The sequence below is a fragment of the Littorina saxatilis genome, linkage group LG10 (genome assembly GCF_037325665.1).
Source record: "Littorina saxatilis isolate snail1 linkage group LG10, US_GU_Lsax_2.0, whole genome shotgun sequence".
Classification (NCBI taxonomy): Eukaryota; Metazoa; Mollusca; class Gastropoda; order Littorinimorpha; family Littorinidae; genus Littorina; species Littorina saxatilis.
In genome coordinates this window covers 29,643,603-29,665,738 of record NC_090254.1, presented here as the reverse complement: position 1 = coordinate 29,665,738, position 22,136 = coordinate 29,643,603, and the positions used below count along the sequence as shown (strand labels likewise).

The 22,136-nt window shown below is 45.6% G+C and overlaps 1 protein-coding gene across 3 annotated transcripts in view; it reads right to left on the bottom strand.

Moving 5' to 3' along the window:
* LOC138979015 (pre-mRNA 3' end processing protein WDR33-like) overlaps positions 1-22,136 on the bottom strand; it is a 137,723-nt gene that overhangs the window by 21,283 nt on the left and 94,304 nt on the right. For all 3 annotated transcript variants that reach the window (XM_070351829.1, XM_070351830.1, XM_070351831.1), the window contains one exon: positions 5,263-5,363. In XM_070351829.1, coding sequence (XP_070207930.1) covers positions 5,263-5,363 — 101 coding nt within the window. The remainder of the gene's footprint in view (positions 1-5,262; positions 5,364-22,136) is intronic.

Genomic DNA, 22,136 nt, shown 5'->3' with positions numbered 1-22,136 from the left:
ATAGTATGATTCAATGCATTAAAGCTCAAAATTACTTATAGTTGTCAGCACAATTTAACTCTCAAGCCTCCAGTGTTCTGTTCCATCTTCACTTCTCTCCATATCATTCAGTCAACAAGTTATAGATACTGTGATGAAATGGGACGCGGAAAAACAGATTACTCCAGCGGAATTCATAAGTTGTGTCTGCGGAAATCCGCAGAAAAGTCCCACCCCTGACTTCTACTTAATTCATTTTATGCCTTAACCATTTCAATAAACGGATGAGGTCTGCCAACAGAACAGCTTCTAGACGGACAGAAACAAGTGCAATATTTATTAGAATTTCAACTGCTGAGCTGTCCAGAACAACATCTTAAAAGTGGGAAAAAGGATATCAGCAATTCAAGTAGTCTAGGGCTTATTCACTTCATGTCCTGAGATGTAGGACGTGTACACCATCGTTGTTAGTGTCCGACCGAGAACAGTTAGTGCTTTGACCAGGCGGCCATAGCCCTAATAGAGCAGTCTCCGTAGCATAGTCTCCATAAACGAACCACCCATCTCAAACATTCTTATAATCTACTGACCTGTACCCACGTCTGAATAGCTGCTACAGATGATGGTTCGCTGGGGAATAAGAACACTTAGGAATGCCTCGATTCGATCATCTGACTTGATTGTCTGAAGACAGTTCGAACGCTTTGAGAGCACGACCGTGTGGTCTTTAGCGGAGGAGCAACCAAACCGTCACTTTGATGAACAACATGCACAGTTACATTACATTCATCACATCAAACACTCTGACGAAATACGACCGCAGAATCATCGGCCGCGGGGAGTCAGGAAACTCCACAAAGGCACTGAGACGCAAGAAAGAGTACGTTGCCCTACGACGTCAAAGTGCTCGCAAAGAGGAGATAGGACACGAACATTTCCATGATGCTGAAGCACACTGTAGACAGCTACATTATATTGTGGCGGAGGAGCTTAGCATTAGACAAAATAAATGATTGAAGGTTCGGGACTGCCATGGAATGCAGAGTTCCCTCTGTCATGCTATCGCTGGCCCCAGCCTTTAAAACGAAGTGTAATTGGTATTGAAACCAAGGTGGAAGGAGATTGATAGACGACGCAATCGAACTTTCGGTTTCTATTTTGGTCGGCCATTTTGGATGATCCCGATGCGGTCTACCAGTAAAGATTCATAAACATTGGGAAAATGTGTCAGTTAATATGATAAACGGTAGAAATGCGGATGAAAGTTGTTTGAAATACGTTTTCAAGCCATTGAAAGAGAGTTGTCAATTTAGTTAGGCAACGTGAAAGACATAGCGACACGTCGTGACAATAACGTTGACCGCTAGTCGTTCAGTGATCTTACTTGGAGAAACAGAATTCGTAAAAGAGAGGAGAGACGAGGTTTCTTTGATGAAGGTAGTGTTGTAGGTTGCTTTAATATTGCGAACAGTTATTCTTCTTCTTCTTCTTCTTCGTTCATGGGCTTAGACTCCCATGTACACTCGTGTTTTTGCACGAGTGGAATTTTACGTGTATGACCGTTTTTACCCCGCCATTTAGGCAGCCATACGCCGCTTTCGGAGGAAGGAACAGTTATTAAAAGAGCGCTTGTTGTGATCAGCAAGTGTAAAGATAAAGGAAAAAGGGCTGACTATATTGTCCGCGTAATGTTTTGAAAAAAGTGCGGTTAATGTTCTTTTTCGGTCAGCCAATCTGCCTCTGGTTCTCTGTGTTTGTTTACGTTGCCATGCAGATTGGTATAAAAGACAGTGGAAAATGAAGTTCCTACACGCATTCGGACAGGTTTTAGAACAGAATAGAATGGGTTAGAATAAGGACATAGACTGAGGGCGCTAGGATAGGGATTAGAATAGGGAGAGAGAACAGGCAAGGTAGGCTAGATCAAGATTTAGAATAGGGACAAGAAAAAGAGACTTCGCATTTTTCCACGGGATAGCATAGGGAAAACACAGAGTAAAAGAACTTAGAGAGTCTTGCTTCATTTCGTAAAGTTAGGGCAGAATAGGTGTAGCTAGATTCAAAGGATAACCTCGCTTGCTACTGGTTGGTTTACATCAAACGCCGGTAGAGGTTCAAAAGTTACATAGGTGGAAATTTCATAGATAGTCAGAAAATAAAACACCCGGACTGTTAGAGTGTCAGGTGACGCGTGATTGAACGGTCCTAAAATAGCTAGTTAGGTGGGGAATTAAACTTTAGGTGACCTGCGTAAATTCAGATAAGCTCCTTTTGGTGTCCGGTCTGTTTTGCGTATGGTACTTCTAAAAGGGGGAAAACATGATTTAGGTTTTAGGGACAAATCACTTCAGTAACGAACGGGGTTTTTCTTCTGGTTCTTGCTGAAGTTAAAATAGCAAAAGCAGAGGTATTAGACCATCCTTAAAATAATCCCATAGGGAAGAACCGTTCTTCCAAATAGAGGTCCCAAAAATAAAATAGGTTTTAGGGGTTGTTTCTTGTAGTTAGTTAGTTAGTGGTTAAAAGATCCTGTAGGGGATAAAAAGTAGCTAGCTAGATATGTGAAGTCTCGATTTAGAATAGGATCATTTGGGGTTGGGAGGTTAGGTGGTTACATTGTTTTTGAATCGCATCCACTTTTGATATATGCCTTATAAAGGCATCCCGGGATTTTTGTACTGTTTTTGTAATTGAATTTGATAACATAGTATTACATGTACCTGTTTGGATTGTTTCATTACACACTTTTCTAAATACGTTTTAATAAACTAGAAAAGTAAATCCTCGAGTGGACTCCGTTTGTGATCTGAGTGATTTTCATTGTTCTGTGAGTCGTCGTTTCTTCTCGCAAGTATAGCCTTTTTAGAAAGATAAGCCAAGCAGGTGAAAGAGGGTATTTAGGCAATAGATGGATTTAGGGGTGCATACATTAGGAGTTAAAAACACAACGTGAGCTAAGGCTAGACATCAGGAAAAAGACATAAGTGCATGCACTAATCATCATATCCGTAAAGCTGAACAGAAGAGTAGACATCCTATTTTCCAGTATTAGAGATGTAACCTGTTCATACCTACAACCTTCACGGTTTTCCGCCGGGTCAATAAATTTACAAGCATCATAATAGGAAAACTGCTACAATATCTATCGAGACAATTTTGTTACAGCAGTCCCTCTCATGAACGGACACCCTTGGGCCATAGCAAAACTGTCCGTACATTGCAGGTGTCCGGTCACGGGAGGGGTGACCACGGCCCCTCCCCCATACACTCACACAGAGACACACAAACAACAGGATTGAGTCTATGCTAATCACTTCTTGTGGCTACTAAACAATAACAATAAACTCCTAATAATTCTTTAAACGTTCTGTAAAAATGATTTGTATGAAAAGTGTTGAAAAGAAGAGATAAAATAAATCCTCAAGGCAGTGAACACATGCACTCACCATGCACTGACATACTAAAGCAGCCACACAAACACAGCACAGCTAGAGGAGCGTGTGCAGATGCTTTGCAAGAATAAGCTTGAAAACCAGTTTGAATAAATAGCAGCAGATAGAGCTGCATGTCAAAATCAAGTAATTTATTTGTTTCTTGGCTGGCTTTATTGACTGCATGCCGATCATGTGGCATGGCAGTGACTTTTCACTCTTCAGTCGGAAATACACTGTACATAACACAGCTCCCACTCTCCCTCACTAATGCCTACCCCAAGCCGTGACAACTGATGCTTGGAAATTATGTGGAAGAGTACACCTCTCTATTTCTCTCCAATGCTCTTCCTGCTGACATGCTGTGACACCGGACACCCCACAGAGTTTAGCCAGCTAACCCTCCACCCCCCCCCCCCCTTTCTCTCTCTCACTCCCTCCAGCCATGTACTGTTGGGGGCTGTGGCCAGAGAGGCCAGCTGCACTGTTCACTCAGAGCAAAACCAGTTGACTGTGTCGTAACTTTTGACAAAGCAAGACAACTGAAGGGTTCATAGATTAGACTCACTGGTCAAGGCTGAGGGGAAACAAGAGTATCTTGTCAATGAAAGAGGTTACACACAGACACACGGTGGGTACACGTGCACTCAAGTTATCAGTGACTGTCATCACACCATTGCGGCTGTGATCTTTGTACCAAGAGCCGGACTGCTCTGTTATCGATTTTGTTGTGGTGAAAATTTGACGATGGTCTGTCCGTACATTGGAGGTATGACCTGCTGTTGGGACCGAAAATAAGTGTCCGCGTCCACGTTTTGCAGGTGTCCGTTTAAGGGGGGGCAAATATAGAAGGAAAACACTCCGTGCCGAGCAAATGTGTCCGTACATGTCAGGTGTCCGCTCACGCCGGGGGCCGTACATTGCAGGGACTGCTGTAACTCGGTAAAAACATATATTTGCTGCCGAGTACTGGCAGGGCAACTAAAACGGCACACTGTAGTAGATTTTAAAATTCATTACAAGACAACTTTAAGAACAAAATAGGTACTAGAGAAGTCCTTGAACCTATTTTCTCATAGAGGAAGAGCCATTGTGCCAAGACCATGCTAGAATTATTTTCAAACCACTTTTACAGTCATTGTTATGTTTAAAATTTAAATGAAATGCATCTTCAATTTTCTTTCCTGATTTTTTCAGTGTTGTAGTTTTGCCACCAGTTGATAGCATGATGCAGCCTTGAAATGTTGCATGGAGTTACTTCAGACTTTATTCTCAAATGTTACAGAAGCATTTGTGGATGTCATTTGCCCTCTTTGACTGAGATGGATTTAAACCGTAAAATTTGTCTAATTTAATCACGTTTAATGCGAAAAAAATGTAGAAAAATCTAAGATCCGTCACAAGCAAACCCTCATGTAAAAAATTAATTTGCTCTTTTCTGAACACAAAACTGCAATCAGAAATTTCTTGCACCTTGCGGTTACGCAGTTTTGGGCGTTTAAAGATGTCAAATTTGGCGGCCATATTGGAACGTTCCCATGGCAAGGGCACATCAGAATTTGCTATTATGCATATTTCTCTGACTAGTTAGTCATACCTAATATATTGTGACCAAAAAAATATCAGCTTGATTGTAAACATTTTTTTTTCCTTCTTTGACCCCCGCGTCTCCCCTTATTTGCATATAAAGTTTGAATGAAATTACACGGGAATAAATGCTTTACGGGTACGAAAATGGGTGCAATCATTTTTTGGCCGAGTTTCTATTATGTTAAGTATGTGTTCGCTGTGGTGAGGTAGTGTGATGATCTGCACGGAACAAGAAGGTGGGTGAAGGCTGTCAACAACTCACTACTGTACTCCAGGATCTCTTGCTCCACTCCTGTGGGTAAGTTGTTCAGGTTGTACCGATCCCTCATCTCATCCCCAGGACGATTCCGGGTCCAGAATTTCCTATACAAACACAGGAACAAAACATGTACATATTTTCTGTCACATTAGAACTAAGATAGCAGAGTTTATTTTTTTTAAACCTGATAATTCCAGAAAAAACCTTCCATAATCAATTTTTCTTATCCATATGCACAGACCTAATGACATTTTTTTTTCAAACAAAACTTGCATTCACAAAAACAACAGTGTGATAAACTTACAGATAATTAAATTACATATTCTTACTCCGAATCACATATATAGCATTGACGCAGTCAGAGATGCTAAGGTCTGAAAATCGCTACCCGTCTAACAATTAAAAGGAAGCAACCCCACAACAAATAGTGTAAGAGGAAGCGTAGCCATGGACGCTTGCCATGGGGGTTACCTCCCATTGGTGTGTACCACGTCACTACCGCTTCCCGAGCACGTGGCAGAACTCATACGACTTTTTTCAGCCAGAGGAGAAGGTCGCATTTTCTTTCGCTCTCGTGGCTATCTGTTGGCTGTTTGCTCAGCACCCACCGGCTACTATTCCCGTCTGCTTGCTTGCTGCTTCGTAGTTGGTGAGCTCTTTCCAGTTAGTCTTTACGACTAGCGTTTTGTTGTTCTTTCTACTGAATTTTCGTTCGTTTCGGACTTCGAATTTGTCAGTAGATTGTTGTTCGGCCACCATTTTGGTAGCCATTTTGACTAGCGTGTGTTGCCTTTCTACTGAGTTTTTTTCGTCTGTGTTCGGACTTCGAACTGTTTCAGTAGTCTGTTGTTTAGCCGCCTTTGAGTAGCTATTTTGACTAGCGTTAGTTGTTTTCTTCCTGCTGAATTTTCGTCCCTTGTGGACTTCTAAATTTTTCAGTAGTTTGCTGGAGCCACGTGGTCAGCATGGCTGACAGTGAAAAGAAACGTAGTGTGAAGGCCAAGGGCAAGGGCAAGGGTCCTTCAAAGCCTAAGTCTTCTGCGTCTTCATCCAAACCCCCTGTGGTTGTTGTTGTTTCACTAATTACAACAACAACAATTTATGTTTGTTTCCGATCAGGCACACAATACGTTGTTTTCTGTGCCCATTTCTGCCCCTGAAGATGTTCATGCTAGTTCTCAGCTTAGTGTTAGTATGTCTTCTAGTTTGCCTTCTGTTTCGGCACCAGAGCCTAGTGCTTTGGTGTCGACTTTGATTAGCTCTCTGCTTCCAGAGATCCGCAGCCTTGTGCGCGAGGAGATGAAGCGCTCTGATCCGTCTTCCAGCCTCCGTCCTCCACCCGGAGGTGGTGGGCACGCGTTCCTTGGCCGCTATTCGGATTCCGGCGGCTACGTGGTCCAGAGGGGATCTCCCTGGATCATCTCCGCCGCCCTCCTCGCCTGGCCCTTCGAACCGGTCCGCTAGCGCTCGTGACACTGCTGGACATTCCCTCTTGGGAGACGGTTCTCGTCATGACCGGCATACGTTGTCTCACGCTTGCAGGAGTGCAGGTATGCATGTCCCTTCGGGGATACGGTCATCGCAGGGTCACCCCCTGCCAGGTATGTCTGCCCCTCCTCCTGGTGGTGACCAGTTCCCGGGAGAGGGGCAGAAGCAGCCGTCATTTTCGACAGCTGCGCTTCCGGTTTTTTATCGGAAGCATAGGCTCACCGGCTAGCGGACCTGCCATAGTCCCATCCGGTTCGAGCCTAGCCTTATGTCAGCAATCGTTTTCAACAGCTGCGCTTCCGGTTTTCACCGGAAGTGTAGGTCCACCGGCTAGCGGACATGTCACAGTCCCATCAGGTTCGGACCTAGGGTTGGCTTCCGCCCGCAGTCCGTGCAACACCAGCTTCGGCATAGCGCCGCTGCTTCGGTTACGCTTCCGGCTCCGCCCGGAATTCCCGGTCCTATTCCCGACGCTTCCTCTTGGACGTCGGCGAATGCGGACCATGGACTGGCCTACGGGCATGCAGGCTTCCAGCCTCAGTTGGGCCAGCAGCTACTCCACCCTTCCGAGGTGGGGACTGCTGGCTCCTCAGTTCCTGTGCCTTCGCCTTTCGATGCCCCTTCCTCTCACCCTCCTCTTAGGCAGGGGGTGAGGAGGGACGATTACCAGCAGGGAGGGTTTCCGGCTTCCGGTTTCCCCTCTCAGCGTTCTTTCACAGGCAACTACGGCTTCGAGCCAGGCCCTTCGCTTGCCGCGTCGGACTCTCAGTCGGTCGACGATGAGCAGACGCTTGCGGGGTTTTCGTCCAGTCTCAAGGTGGCTCTTGAGGCTGCGGCCGAAGTTACTTCCAGATATTTTCCGGAAGGGGCCTTGTCTTCGGTGACTTCCTCTTCGGTTGCTCCGTCGGCGATGGCTGACTTCCGGTCTGCGAGGGAGGAGGAACACTACTTCCGTTTTGAGGAGTCGCCTTCGGTGGCTTTTCACCTCTCTTGCATTTTTGCCAAGCTTTCAGCCTTAGCATGTGCAACAGTCATTCCACCCGTCCGCCGTGTCGGCTACTGCACTCTCTGTTCTTGTGGCTTCGGACTTCAACATTTCCTACCTTCATCCTCATCCTAAGCATGAGATGAGGCAGGACGATTTCCGTTTGGCTGGGTTTCCGTCTTCCGGTTATCCCGGTCACCCTTTTGCCACAAGCAACTATGACTACGGTCTTTGTCCGTCTGCTCCGCGTCTGACTCTGTCTTTCATTGGTGAGCAGACACGTTCTGGTTTTTCGTCCAAGCTTAAGGTTGTACTTGAGTTGGCGGCGGAAGTAACATCCAGATATTTTTCTGAAGGGCATTGTCCTCGGAGGCTTCCGCTTCAGTTGCCCCGTTGGTAATGGATGACTTCCGGATTTCGAAGGAGGACTCCTATTTCCGGATTGAGGAGTCACCCTCTGTGGCTTACCACCTCTCTCAGGTTTGGCCTAGCCCTCTCCTTCCGGCAGAGGGTTAGCTAATGTTCCGGTTCCTTTGCTGTTGGCTCATAGCCCAGCACCTGAATCAGCAGACGAAACTTTTGTTCCTTTCACTGACGATTACTTGCGTTCTTCGGGGAGTTAGGAACAACGGCTGGCCTACGGGCATCACCGCTTTCAGCCTCAGCCTGTGCATTGGTTGTCCTGCCCTTCCACCGTGTCGACCAATGCACTTTCGGTTCTTGTGGCTTCAGATTTCGACTCTTCCTCTCTTCACCCTCAGCCTAGGCATGAGGTGAGACAGGACGACTTCCGTTCGGTCGGGTTTCCGTCTTCCGGTTATCCTGATCACCCTTCTGCCACAGGCAACTACAACTACGGCTTTGCCCGTCGGTCTCCGTGTCTGACTCAAAGCCATATTTCTTTCGAATACATCACCTCAATTTAATCATAAGGAGTTACCCTACTTATGAGTATCAGACTGAGTAGCACCTTGCAACCAATAAATGGTCAAGGTTGCTAACTCTTGGCTACTTCGCCAGTGCGCCATTTGTGGGAGTAGTCTCCCCTACCGGTAGTGACCCTCCACACATGCGCACCATACTCCCTCAGTTCAAATTCTCGCTACAACGAGTACAGACGTATACTGACGAACTACCGTGGATTGTTTTTACTAACGGTATATTTTGGTTTGTCTTCTTCAAGACTTCAAACTGTGGGTATTCTTTTCCTATTCCATATAAATTATCACACAGTTGACCAATTGGACGCACAACAGAGGGAAGTTTTCCTCTGTCACGCGGGTACCAAACTCGGACGTTTTCATCCAATAAAAGTTACACAGACCTTACGGAATTCATATGTTGTCTCTACTTTATTCTTAGCAAGAATAATTCTCTGTCAGTAGAGAAGGGCTGTTCTTTACAGAAGAAGTTTATATATCAAACCGCTGTTGTACAGAACGGAAAGTACAGCCAGCCTCTGCTGTTAACCAACTCACGGACGTACGAACGTAACACGTGCCTTGTGGATTCAAAATGGCGGCACGTGTTCAACAAAATGGCGGCCATAGCAGGTGCCTCCACTGGCACTGAGATGCAACTTTGCTTATTGCCTTAAAAAAATAAATAAATAAATAAAAATATATATATATATACAGCCTGTTCCAAAAGAAACGCAACCAACCTGTTTGCAAAATCAAAGTGCAAAATTCATTTTGCAAATAATATTTCATGAAGTTACATACGTGACGACATAGGGACAACTCAAGTTTCAACTGAGCTGGCAATACAGTAGAAAATAGCAGTGACTTCTTCAGCTGGACTGACGGCAGAATGCCTCGTTTGTCTAAAAATGAAAGAGCTGCGTCAGAAAAGGGACATTAATTGTGCTTCAATTGTCATTGTTTTCCACTTTTATTGTTAAACCTGTTTTGTTCCACATGTGATTTGGAAATGTACCAAAAATGAAATATGTAACTTCATGAAATATTATTTGCAAAAGAAACGCTGGTGGAGGACACATCCGTTATTAAACGCAGAAAAGACAGCTGCATCAGAAAAGGGACATAAATTGTGCTTCAATTGTCATTGTTTTCCACTTTTATTGTTAAACCTGTTTTGTTCCACATGTTGTGATTTGAAAATGTACCAAAAATGAAATATGTAACTTCATGAAATATTATTTGCGAAATAAATTTTGCACTTTGATTTTGGAAACAGGTTGGTTGCGTTTCTTTTGGAACAGGCTGTATATATATATATTTTTTTGTGTTTGTTTGTGGTTGTTTGTGCCTTTGCGGGCATAACAGGTATAGAAGGTAAGGTTACTGGGTACCTTTTTTGGCTCTGCCACACCTTCAAACTCTTTCCAATAGCCTTGGACTTGACTTTATTCAGGTTGTCCCACTGAATATGTTTTCTTACCTGTCATATAACAAGTATATATGGATATTGCCTAACCTCATAGAGCTATAGCATTGTCAAGACAGACATTATAACGTCACTTAGTCTGTTAAAGATGTCTCGCATCTGTGTCAAATGCAAGAAGCCCACTTGGTGTGAGGGTGTCCCAGCTCAGCACCATGTGATCTCTGCCAGTCCTGGCCTCTGGAAGCATGGAAAGATCTACTCTCCTTAAGGCCTCTTAACACTTTCGCGACGGGACACTGATAAATCAGTACCAGCGCTGACACGCCCATGGACGGGACGCGCATTTTTCAGTACCAGCCATAGAGGGTACACGACTCGTGATTGCTTCCCGGTTTTTGAAACTTGCAAATAAATTGAGTTGTTTCCCTTGATACACTTGGCGTCCCCTTCTGCCATTTGCAAATCCGCCTGATTTGTGTGCGTTTTTGAGGAAAAAAAATGAATCAAAGGCGAGCCTTGTCTCGGGAGGAGATTCTCCGGATGTTGGACCTAGAGGATCCCGTAGAGCATGATTCGGACGTATCGTTTTCGCCTCACGAAAGCGATACAAGCAGTGAAAGTGAGGAAGAAACAGTCCCGTTGTTGCTAGTACGAGTCGGCAAACTACACGTGGTTGGCGGTGATACTGCTAGACGAACATGTATCTCGGAATCGTGCAGGAGCTATGGGGGCGTGGCAGCACTGATAACAATGGATGGCTGGAGCCTTCAAATCCTTTTGGAATTGTTCATAGGTGTACAGTTGGTACTTTGTTGTGAAAATGTGACTTATATTCAATATGGATTACCTAGACATCATTTGGTGAGTGTTAGATCTACAGTTTTGTTTCATTTGAGTCAGGATGCTGTGAGTGAATGCGTGATTTGCTTGTTTTTTTCTTTGTACTGTCTCCTTATTTCTGTGTACAATGTTAACAATATTTTAGCTAATTCATAGGTTTTACACCTTGTTTGGTTATAACATTATTTATGATACTTTCTGTTAAAAAAAAACTTTTAAAAAAAGCAGTAGAAAATAAAACACACAAAAAAACGTTAAAAAACACGAATTATCCCCCTTTCATCCCCCTTTCATCCCCCTTTGCTAAAACAAATCGCGTGACAAACTTATAAATAGCACGACTGAACTGGGCATCCATTTTTGAATTAGTACACAAAATTTGGTGGTGATTGGACTTAATTCAAGCTTGCTAGACAGATTTCTTTACAGTTACTGATTTTTGGGAAGTTTCTTGGTGGCAAGCTTGGGCAGGCAGGACGTAAACACCGTGGCAGTGCTAGTCACAATAGTGTTAAGGACACGAGAAACACCCCGTCGGAAGTACTGTCCCCTAATTCTGCTTCTTCACGACTCTCGGGATATCGCAAGAGAGCTGACAAGTCCTTGACTGCCACGCATCATTGGACAAGCTCAGCGGTCCTACCACGCCGGACAACTGTTCCAGCTGCCACAATTACCAGGCCTCCTTCACGCGAGCGTAGATGCGACAGCCCGTCCTCCAGAGACCGACGTTCCCGCAGTCCACGGTCTACGGAATGGCGCCACTCTCCTCGCAGTCGCCGTTCGTCTCGTTCTCCCTCAGCCAGTCAGAGACCTCGGGTCAGCTCATGTCATTCAAGGGAGACAGGACGCTCGCAGGAACAGAGCCGACACAGAGGAGAGCAAGGTCCCTCCAGGGATAGCGGGCGTCGCTCCAGGGCAGACAGTCGCCTTTCACGCGATGATCGCCGACACTCCCACGCCCAAAATCAACGTGCTGAGGAGACTCACGAGGACTATTACAGGCTATCTAGGGAAGCAAGCCGGCGTCTCAGGTCAGAACGTCAACGTTCCAGATCTCCAGATACGCGACGTTCCTGGTACAACGAACGGACTTCTTTTGACTTCCGTCGTTCTCACAGCCGCTCCTTTTCACCCATACGGAATTCCAGGAGAGGCGACTCACCTTCTCGTAGGTCAACCCTCTCCGATTGGAGAGAGAGGTCCCCAACTTCTATCATAAACACCTGGACATCGGAGCCGGAACCCACCAAAACCACCGATGGGCTGATGCAGGGGTGCAAGGCTGAGATTCTTCGCATCCTTTCTGAAGAGGCCTTTGCCCCACAGGTCGCAAAGAAGAATTCTGCCATTAAGCCTTCCCTTCTCACCGAACAGGAAGAAAAAACCAGCTCCTTCCCTCTGTCGAACCAAGCAGCACTCATCTTGGAGAAAATTAATGACCATCTCTCGGGACCAGCCCACAAGCCGGAAGCGGTGCTACCAGCCGTCGTGACAGAGGTGGAATACAAGAAGACCTGGTATGAGACTCCGGATGCCCCTTTCTCGGGTACAAATCCAGAAACGGAGAGAGAATTGGAATTCTTTGGGGTACAACGGCAACCTAAGGATCAGGTCTTACCTAAGAGAACTTGGGAGCACTTCACAAGGATCCTGCGTCAACTTGTTCAAGCTGCCTCGTTCAATGAACTAGCTTCCAACGCACTTGGAACGCTTTTAAGGAACAGCCCTCTGACGGACACAGTTGCTGTCAACCGCCTCACCTTTGGGTTGAACAATTCATCACTCAACTTACTGGCGGGACTGCTCCAGCTGATTGGTGATATGCAACTCATCGAGAGAGACACGCTTATGGAGCGCCTGAAGGCAACCCGGGCCACCAAGTTTGCCCTACGAGCCGGCCCGATCGGCAACTCGCTTCTCTTTGGAGGACAAGTGGCGAAGATGAAGGAGGCACTCACCAAAGAAGCAACAACAGCCAAGCAGTCTACACAGAGACAGCCCTTTCGTAAAGACCGCCGGGCAACGGGAAACAGAGATTTCTACACGAGAAGGCGTGGGAAGCAGGGCTTTCAACGCTCACAGAGAGGAGGACAGCGGCAGCCACCGCAGCGTGGGGGTCGAACTAGAGGAGGGGCCTCCTCCAAGTTTGGCGCTTGTAGACCATGACTCTCCCCCCGGCGCTCCTCCCCTTCCCCCTCAGCCTTCTCCCCATACACCCATCGCACTAGGGGCAAGACTTCAACTTTTTGCCCCAGTTTGGCAGTCCCTGTCAACCGACACATGGGTAATTGAAACGGTGACAGAAGGCCTCAGAATATCGTTCACCTCTCACCCCCCCTGACCACATGCCCCGTCTTTACCAAAGTCTCCAACAATCCAGAGAAAGCAAAGGCCCTCCTCAACGAGGTACAATCACTGGTACTGAAGAAAGCTGTTTTCCTAGTAAACAAGGTAAGTTCTCCAGCCTTTTACTCAACCCTGTTTGTCGTTCTGAAACCCAACGGACAATGGAGACCAGTTATCGACCTCAGCTCTCTGAACAAATTCATCAACGCTCCACACTTCAAGATGGAGACTACTAAAACGGTTCGCAACGCGGTGAGACCAAACGATTATGGGGTCAGCCTAGACTTGTCCGACGCGTACCTTCACGTACCAATACACAAAGCGTCCAGAAAATACCTTCGCTTTGCCATAAACGGCCATGTCTTCTCTTTCAGAGCACTACCTTTCGGTCTCAACCTCAGCCCTTGGGCCTTCACACGTCTTATGGACGAGGTGATTGCCATCCACCGCCACCAAGCACAGGCAGTCACTTAAAACTACCTGGACGACATACTTCAAAGACATCAGTCCCCAGCCATCCTCAGACAGGATCTACAGTCTCTGATCTTGCTGCTGCAGAAACTGGGTTGGATGATCAACTTGGAAAAATCAGACCTAGAGCCTTCCCAAACCTTCACCCACCTGGGTATGCTGTTCAGGACAGCAGAGAACAGGGTTTCCCTGCCCCCCAAACGGGTGGACAAGATCATCAACATCGTCAACTCCACGTTGAGTTTGGAAAACATGTCGGCAAGGAGCTTCCTCAGCCTCATAGGCCTGCTCAACGTGGCCTCAGACCTCCTGGAATTGAGCAGGATCTTTCTCAGACCCATCCAGTATGCTCTCACAGATGCCTGGACGCAGAGCTCAGAGGACCTGGATGTACTGATTCCCATCTCGAGCAACCTGGCACAGGCGCTCGAAGTTTGGACGAACAAATCATGGCTGGAGCTAGGAGTACCGCTCAAAAGGCTGTCGCCTTTGCTCTCGCTATGTTGCGATGCGAGCATAGAGGGCTGGGGGGCCCATCTTCTCCCAGATTTCCAGGAGACTCACGGTATCTGGTCGAGACAGGAGGCCTTGGCTCACATCAATCTCCTAGAACTCCGAGCGGTATGGAAAGCCCTCCTCCACTGGACAGCGCTCCTCAGGGGCTCGCCGGTTCTCGTCTTATCAGATAAATATTTGCAATCACATTTCAAACATGCCACAAAAAGATATGGGTCCCAAAAAATCATCCCTCCTATACCTCGCATAGACCTCTACAAATCGAGCTTAGCCTTCTCGGGAGCTTTTCTCTGGAACTCCTTCCCCCAACAGATAAGAAATGCAACTTCAGTGAAAATGTTTAAGAGACAGTCACGTTCACACATCATTCGTGAATGAAATGTCTTGTTCGATTGTTATTTTGTTGAACATTTTGTACTAGTGTTAACGGATGTGTAGCTGATTTGAGCAACTTAATTCTCAAAATGAAAGGTTTAACTATGTCAATGTAATTTTGTAATTTTTGAGTTCTTATATAATTCCTCAAATGCACATTGTGTTGCAATCCATACAATGTAATTCTGTATCTTATCTAATTGAAGTTTTATTTTTTATGTCCGTCTGTCTTTATGTGTTGTATAAAGGACAGGTTGGAAGAATAGGCTTTGCCTAAAACCTTTATCCTTTTGTAATAAAGTTCTGAGTCTGGGTCTGAGTCTGAGACAACTCGACAGTGGTGGCATACATTCGCAACCAGGGTGGAACCCACTCCTGAGAACTCACCAATCTTGTCAGGGAGATACTTTGTAACTCTGGTGCAGAGATTGCCACATAGACCTGACAGTGAGACACATCCCCGGGAGGCTAAACGTACTGGCGGACACGCTCTCCAGAAAAGGTCAAGTGATCCACACGGAGTGGTCGCTCCACCCGCACGTCTTCACGGAGATCACACGGTCTGTAGACCTGTTTGCCACACGGTGGAACCACAAGGTACAGACTTTTGTCTCACCGGTACCGGATCCTCTAGCTATAGCCGTAGATGCCCTCAGTCTGGACTGGACGAACATGTATGCCTACGCCTTTCCCCCCTCGGTCCTGCTACCAAAGGTACTGCAGAAAATCGCAGAAACAACGTGCCAAATCATCCTGATCGCTCCCCTCAACTGGAACAGATCGTGGATATCCCTTCTCCTGGACCTGGCAACAGCACCCCCCATAAAGCTGCCGGAGAGACCGGATCTTCTCAGGCAACCAAGGTCCGGGATATATCACCGGGACCCAGCGTGCCTCAAGCTTCACGCTTGGACTCTATCAGGACCACTCTCCGCAGCAGAAGATTCAGTGAACCCATCTTGGAGAGAATTGCTACGGCATGAAGGCCCTCCACCTTAAAGGTGTATGAAGGAAAATGGAAAGTCTTCTCCAATTGGTGTGATAGAAGATCACTGGACCCACTCTGCCTCTTACCTCACCATCTCGCTGATTTCTTCCTTTGGCTGTTTGAGGAAAGGAATCTGGCACCTATAACCATAAAAGGCTACAGATCAATGATCTCTGACACTTACAGGCATCACGGGGGATTTGAAGTAGGCAGAGACAAAGATCTATCGGACCTACTAGCCAATTTCGAGAGATCTAGACCTAGAACCAGAGTCTTGTTCCCATCTTGGGATATTGGGCTAGTCTTAAGATGGCTAGATTCTTTCGAACCCTTACAGGTAGCAACCCTGCGTTCCCTTACTCTCAAGACGTGCTTCTTGACAGCACTGGCTTCGGCAGCTAGAGTTAGTGAGATAGATACACGCCTTGGCAGCGGATGCAAATCACCTTCAATTCAGGAATGATGGGTCAGTCCTACTGCTAACTGAAGCAGGATTTGTAGCTAAGAATAGGCTACCTACGACAGGCAACCAGTCGATTGTTATCAAGCCACTTCCAGTCAATCAGAGCTCTCCTGATCATCTCCATGACCCTGTGAGAGCCTTGTCTATCTACCTGGAGAGGACCAGAGCTCTACGAGACTCCTCCCAGCAGCTTTTCCTGTCATTTGCTGAATCTCGACCTCGGACTTCCCCTCAAACCATCTCTTCATGGCTGCGCACAGTCATCAGATCAGCTTACAGGGATGCTAGCATTCCACTACCAGGGCCCTCACGTCCTAAGGCTCATGACGTCAGAGCCATCGCGGCAAGCCTGGCCTTTGACAGGAACATAGCGGTCAGCGAGATCATCCAAGCAGTGGGGTGGAAATCAAGTTCTACTTTTGGGAAATTCTACCTGAGAGATCTCTCCCAGGAACGCCCCACTCTCAGTCGAGTAGGCGCAATTTCAGCCGCACAGCTGGTCACTCATCCGACTCAGTGATTCTTGCTACTCAGTCCGCTTATATCTGCCTTTTCTTCCAGTCACATCTGGAGCGGATGCTGGTTTGTTTGTTTGTCAAACAACTGAGTCGGATTAGGAGTCAATAGAGTGACAGGGTAAGTCACCCCCCGTCCTTTTATCTATTCTCCTTATAGTTAAATTGAGGTGATGTATTCGAAAGAAATATGTATTTTTTACAAGTAAAATGACTATTTCTAAGAATACTCACCTCAATTTAACCACAGACCCTCCCCGCAATTGACTTAACAGCTCGAATTGAACTGAGGGAGTATGGTGCGCATGCGTGGAGGGTCACTACCGGTAGGCGAGACTACTCCCACAAATGGCGCACTGGCGAAGTAGCCAAGAGTTAGCAACCTTGACCATTTATTGGTTGCAAGGTGCTACTCAGTCTGATACTCATAAGTAGGGTAACTCCTTATGGTTAAATTGAGGTGAGTATTCTTAAAAATAGTCATTTTACTTGTAAAAAATACATTTTGTTCATGCGTCACCAGTCACACCAGGCTTCGGCCACTGTGATTCCTGCACTTTCAGTTGCTGACACACAACCGGAGGTCGCTGCTTCCTTGTACTAGCTCCCTCTGCTTACGCATGGACTGGTAGGGAATAATGTGCGGCCAGTTGGGTTTCCGATTTCCGGTTATGCCGACAACACCGTTGTGGCAAGCAGCTACCTCCAACCATCTTCACCGACGAGGCAGGAAGTGGTAGAGGATTATTCCGTCGGGTGGTTCTGGTTTCCAGTTCCTCCGACCGTTTCTCTTTAACAGAAAACAACGTTTTTGGGACAATTTTTCATCCCATTATTTGTCGTTTCCTGCCGCTACACAGGAGTGCTATGAATCTGATAAGCATTCTACTTTGGTTAGAACGCAGATAAACACATTCCCTAATCCAAGAAGCAAGAAGGTCATTCACAACAGCTGTCGGCCACTGGGTGCACTCCTTCTTTATGTCCTCACAAGGAATTTGTTCAGACTTTCCTTTAACTTCTTCCGTCTCGACAAGAAGTAATTAAAGTCAGTCTAAGGGCAACAGGACTGCCGGTTACGGCAGCCTTGTCAAACATACTCGAAGAGTAACGACTTTCAAGATCAAGCCATGTTCATTCATAGGCGTTTTTCTGTCACAACCCATGAGTACAATGAGTCCTTGTCTTTGTTAGACTCGGACTCTAACGCAGGATAACAGTACTGCGTCACAATCTCGGTCATGCTTGGGTAGGCACTCGAAGCAGGTCATGCACCAACAGTAGCCTACTTTGGCTAACCGAATTGGAACAGGCTGTGTTTCACAGCCTCGGTTCATAGGGAGGTGAGCGTTTCTTAGAGTTTAAGGAACTTCAGGAACGCTTGTGCTCGTTCATGATCTTTTCCTCACCGAGCAGGACTGGGGTATCATGTACTCAGGAGTCACTCTCGTTTATCGTGAGGAGATTGGTCACGCCTCTCTCGAGCTGACGTCCATCTCCTAGGCCCTTCGGGCCTCACACCATCCCAAGGTTTCACATACGTTAGCACGATGTTCTTACGGTCACCTGGAGAGTTCGTCTTACTCAGTTCTGAGTGGACAACCTTCAGCACTGATCGTTCCATGATCGGCACTACAGCAAGCGCCCACTAGGACGCTTGCTTCCATCCTAGGTCGATTGCATTAATAGCTTCTTGCTAGTGAAATTACGTTCAGACCTTTCCCGCTAGCGCTTAAGCCGCTTTGGGATTCACCCTCTCAAGACTGATCCAATTCAGAGCTGGTACAACACATGACAAGTCAGTGGTTGGACCCTAACTGGATTACTCAGGGCATTGGTCTTGTCCAATCACGAAAGTTAAACAAATTCGAGCTCGGTTAGTCCTAGGATGGGTGACCGCTGGGAACACCTAGTGCAGCGTTTTTCGATACGCACTTAACCAGCCGGTTGTGTACTGCTTTCAGGGCGCCCTCTTTCGCGGCGCCCTTAAGAGAACTGCGGTTTTAAGTTTTGCTCCTTTTAGCGCGGTCACCACGCTTGGCAGCAATTTTGGGAGCGGGGGTTTGCTGATTAGCGAATCTCAGTTCATCTTTGAGGAGAGGTCGCATATTCGCCAAAACTGGAAGTTATTTCCTTTGTTTTCGGTTTTAAGACATTTCCTTTGACTCTTCTATGCAGGGTTCCTGCAGGGCAGAGCTGATACAATTCAATGAGTTTTCAAGGACATTTCCAGGACCAAAAAATGCTTTTCAAGGACATGATTTTCCCCAAATTAATTTTTCATTTTCATTTTCATTACTTTATTGTCCCATCGCTGGGAAATTCGGGTCGCTTCCTCCCAGTGGAAAGCTAGCAGCAACGGAGTCGTGCTACCCAGGTGTCTGCGTGTTTAGGTGTATTCAGCCACCTGCACTTATGGCAGAATGACCAAGGTCTTTTACGTGCCATTGTGATGACACGGGGGTGGGACATGGCTTCCGTCTCTGGGTCTGCACATAAAGTTGACCCGTGTCCGTCCCGGCCCGAATTCGATCCTGCGACCTTCCAATCACAAGTCCAGTGCTCTACCAACTGAGCTACCAAAGCACCAAGCTTACCTTCAGTTTTTCAAGTCTGCAAACTATTAGTCATTCCGTAGTTGTTTTCCTTGCCAACTACGGGTGACTAGTAATAGTTAGTTCGTCTGCTTTCGTTTTCACTCGATCTTTTATTCTCCCAAAATGTGTGTACTGTATTTGACGAAAAAAAAGGGGGTTTCCTTTTTACATTTAGTCAAGTTATGACTAAATGTTTTAACATCGAGGGGGGAATCGAGACGAGGGTCGTGGTGTATGTGTGTGTGTGTGTGTGCGTGCGTGCGTGTAGAGCGATCTTTATGAAATTTGACATGAGAGTTCCTGGGTATGATATCCTCAGACGTTTTTTTCATTTTTTTGATAAATGTCTTTGATGACGTCATATCCGGCTTTTCGTGAAAGTTGAGGCGGCACTGTCATGCCCTCATTTTTCAACCAAATTGGTTGAAATTTTGGTCAAGTAATGTTCGACGAAGCCCGGACTTCGGTATTGCATTTCAGCGTGGTGGCTTAAAAATTAATTAATGACTTTGGTCATTAAAAATCTGAAAATTGTAAAAAAAAAAAAATGTTTATAAAACGATCCAAATTTACGTTCATCTTATTTTCCATCATTTGCTGATTCCAAAAACATATAAATATGTTATATTTGGATTAACAACAAGCTCTGAAAATTAAATATATAAAAATTATTATCAAAATTAAATTGTCGAAATCAATTTAAAAACACTTTCATCATATTCCTTGTCGGTTCCTGATTCCAAAAACATATAGATATGATATGTTTGGATTAAAAACACGCTCAGAAAGTTAAAACGAAGAGAGGTACAGAAATGCGTGCTATCCTTCCCAGCGCAACTACTACCCCGCTCTTCTTGTCAATTTCACTGCCTATGCCGTGAGCGGTGGACTGACGATTCTACGAGTATACGGTCTTGCTGCGTTGCATTGCGTTCAGTTTCATTCTGGGAGTTCGACAGCTACTTGACTAAATGTTGTATTTTCGCCTTACGCGACTTGTTTTTTGTAAATTAGACAAGCTGCTGACGAAATGTATAGGCAACAATTTGGAAAAATCAAGTACTTTTCAATGACTATTTAACAAAACTCTATTTTCAAGCACTTTTCAAGGCCTGGAAAAGGTTTTCCAATTTTCAAGGAGTTTTCCAGGGTTCAAGGACTCTGTACGAACCCTGTCTATGTGAGGAGTCTAGAAAATGCCAGAATTCGTTTCGACATTTTGTCATGCCTCTCGTCAGTAAACAAGGGAGAAGGCTTCTTGCCGCTGGTTCATTACGAACAATTAACGTCTACCTCTTGGAGACTACGGTGCTGTGGCTTACTCAAGCTCTAACCTTTCAGCGCTTTACTCCCCGGAGGGTGGTACTCTCGGTCAGTCGGAACTCTCTTTGTTCGATCCGAAAGTGAGACGCACAGGTTTTTGTCCGTTTTTTACTATTCGTTTGCCTTTAAAGACAGTTTCGTTGTTTTCGGAACTTTCCCAGCTCTCTTTTTAGAGTTAGGACTGTCTTCCTGGTTAGCTGATTGCAAGAGGTTTCACTCTCTCTGCCAGTCAGGAGCAAGACAGAGTCAGTGAGGTTGACGCTTTTTCTGGTTGTCCGGAAGACGTAACTCACGAAGCTTAAGGTCAGTTTCACTCAGGTCTCAACCAGACTTGAGGTGATAAGGATTTTTATCTAAGCTGACCTTATCTGGGTGTTTTTTTTACCATCATTAGGCAAATCCATGAGTGGTTACAAACAAGGGGGGGGGGGGGGGGCAGTCAGCCCTTCCTCCAGCACCTGCTAGAGTGCACTATTCTAGATCTCGGGCATCGACTTTAGCAGTCCTCAGTTCAGGAGGATGTTATGATGTTGTACGAACAGCTTCTTTGAAGGCAGACGATGTTTCATCATTTTTGAGAAATGTCGTCAGGACTAGACAGGACATTCCCCTTCCTACGCCCGGCCTGCGGCAAGCAGAAGCGGGAAAGTCCTCTTCAGAGTATATTATATGTTCCCATCGCCTTGTTGAAGCTATCTGCTATATATGTGATTCGGAGTAAGAATATGTAATTTAATAGAAAATTTTAATAATAAATTTATACTTACCCGAATCACATAGTTAATTCCCTCCCACCTTCCCCGCATTATAGTTTCTAAGTATTCTATAAGTCGTATGAGTTCTGCCACGTGCTCGGGAAGCGGTAGTGACGTGGTACACACCAATGGGAGGTAACCCCCATGGCAAGCGTCCATGGCTACGCTTCCTCTTACATTTTTTGTTGTGGGGTTGCTTCCCTTTAATTGTTAGACGGGTAGCGATTTTCAGACCTTAGCATCTCTGACTGCGTCAATGCTATATATGTGATTCGGGTAAGTATATTAATCAAATGAAAATTTATTATTAAAATTTTCGATACAAAAACAGCCAGCTTTTTCTGCTAACTAAATGAGTAAAGGTGACCAACAGAATTGATATGTCCAACTGCAAGCAACAGTTAAAGTGAAAGCTGGTGCATCACTCAGGCTTGAGTGATTTTGGAGTATTTGGGTAAAATCCAGCAAACACAGCATAATAATTGAGCATGTTCATAATACACTTTTTTCAATATATTTTTTCTTTTTCAATGTGTTCATTTTATCTCAGAAGGTTATCTGTGATTAAAATCAACTTTACCAACAGATACTAGAAATATTACTAAAAAATAAAGTTCACATAACACAAGAAATTAGTTGCCTCCCTTGCCTCCCAGTTTAAGAATAGACGAATTCCGGAAATAATCATACATCAATATTACTGCTTAGAACTTACTGCCTGTCCTTCTGAAGTGCACTTAGCATGCTTTTCAAGCGATGCACCAAATGCGAACTGTCGAAAGTTTAGGAATAAACACAATTTTGGCTGCCATGGTAGGTTCAGCATACTGGGAAGCAAGTTTGGTGTATTCCAGACCTGATTT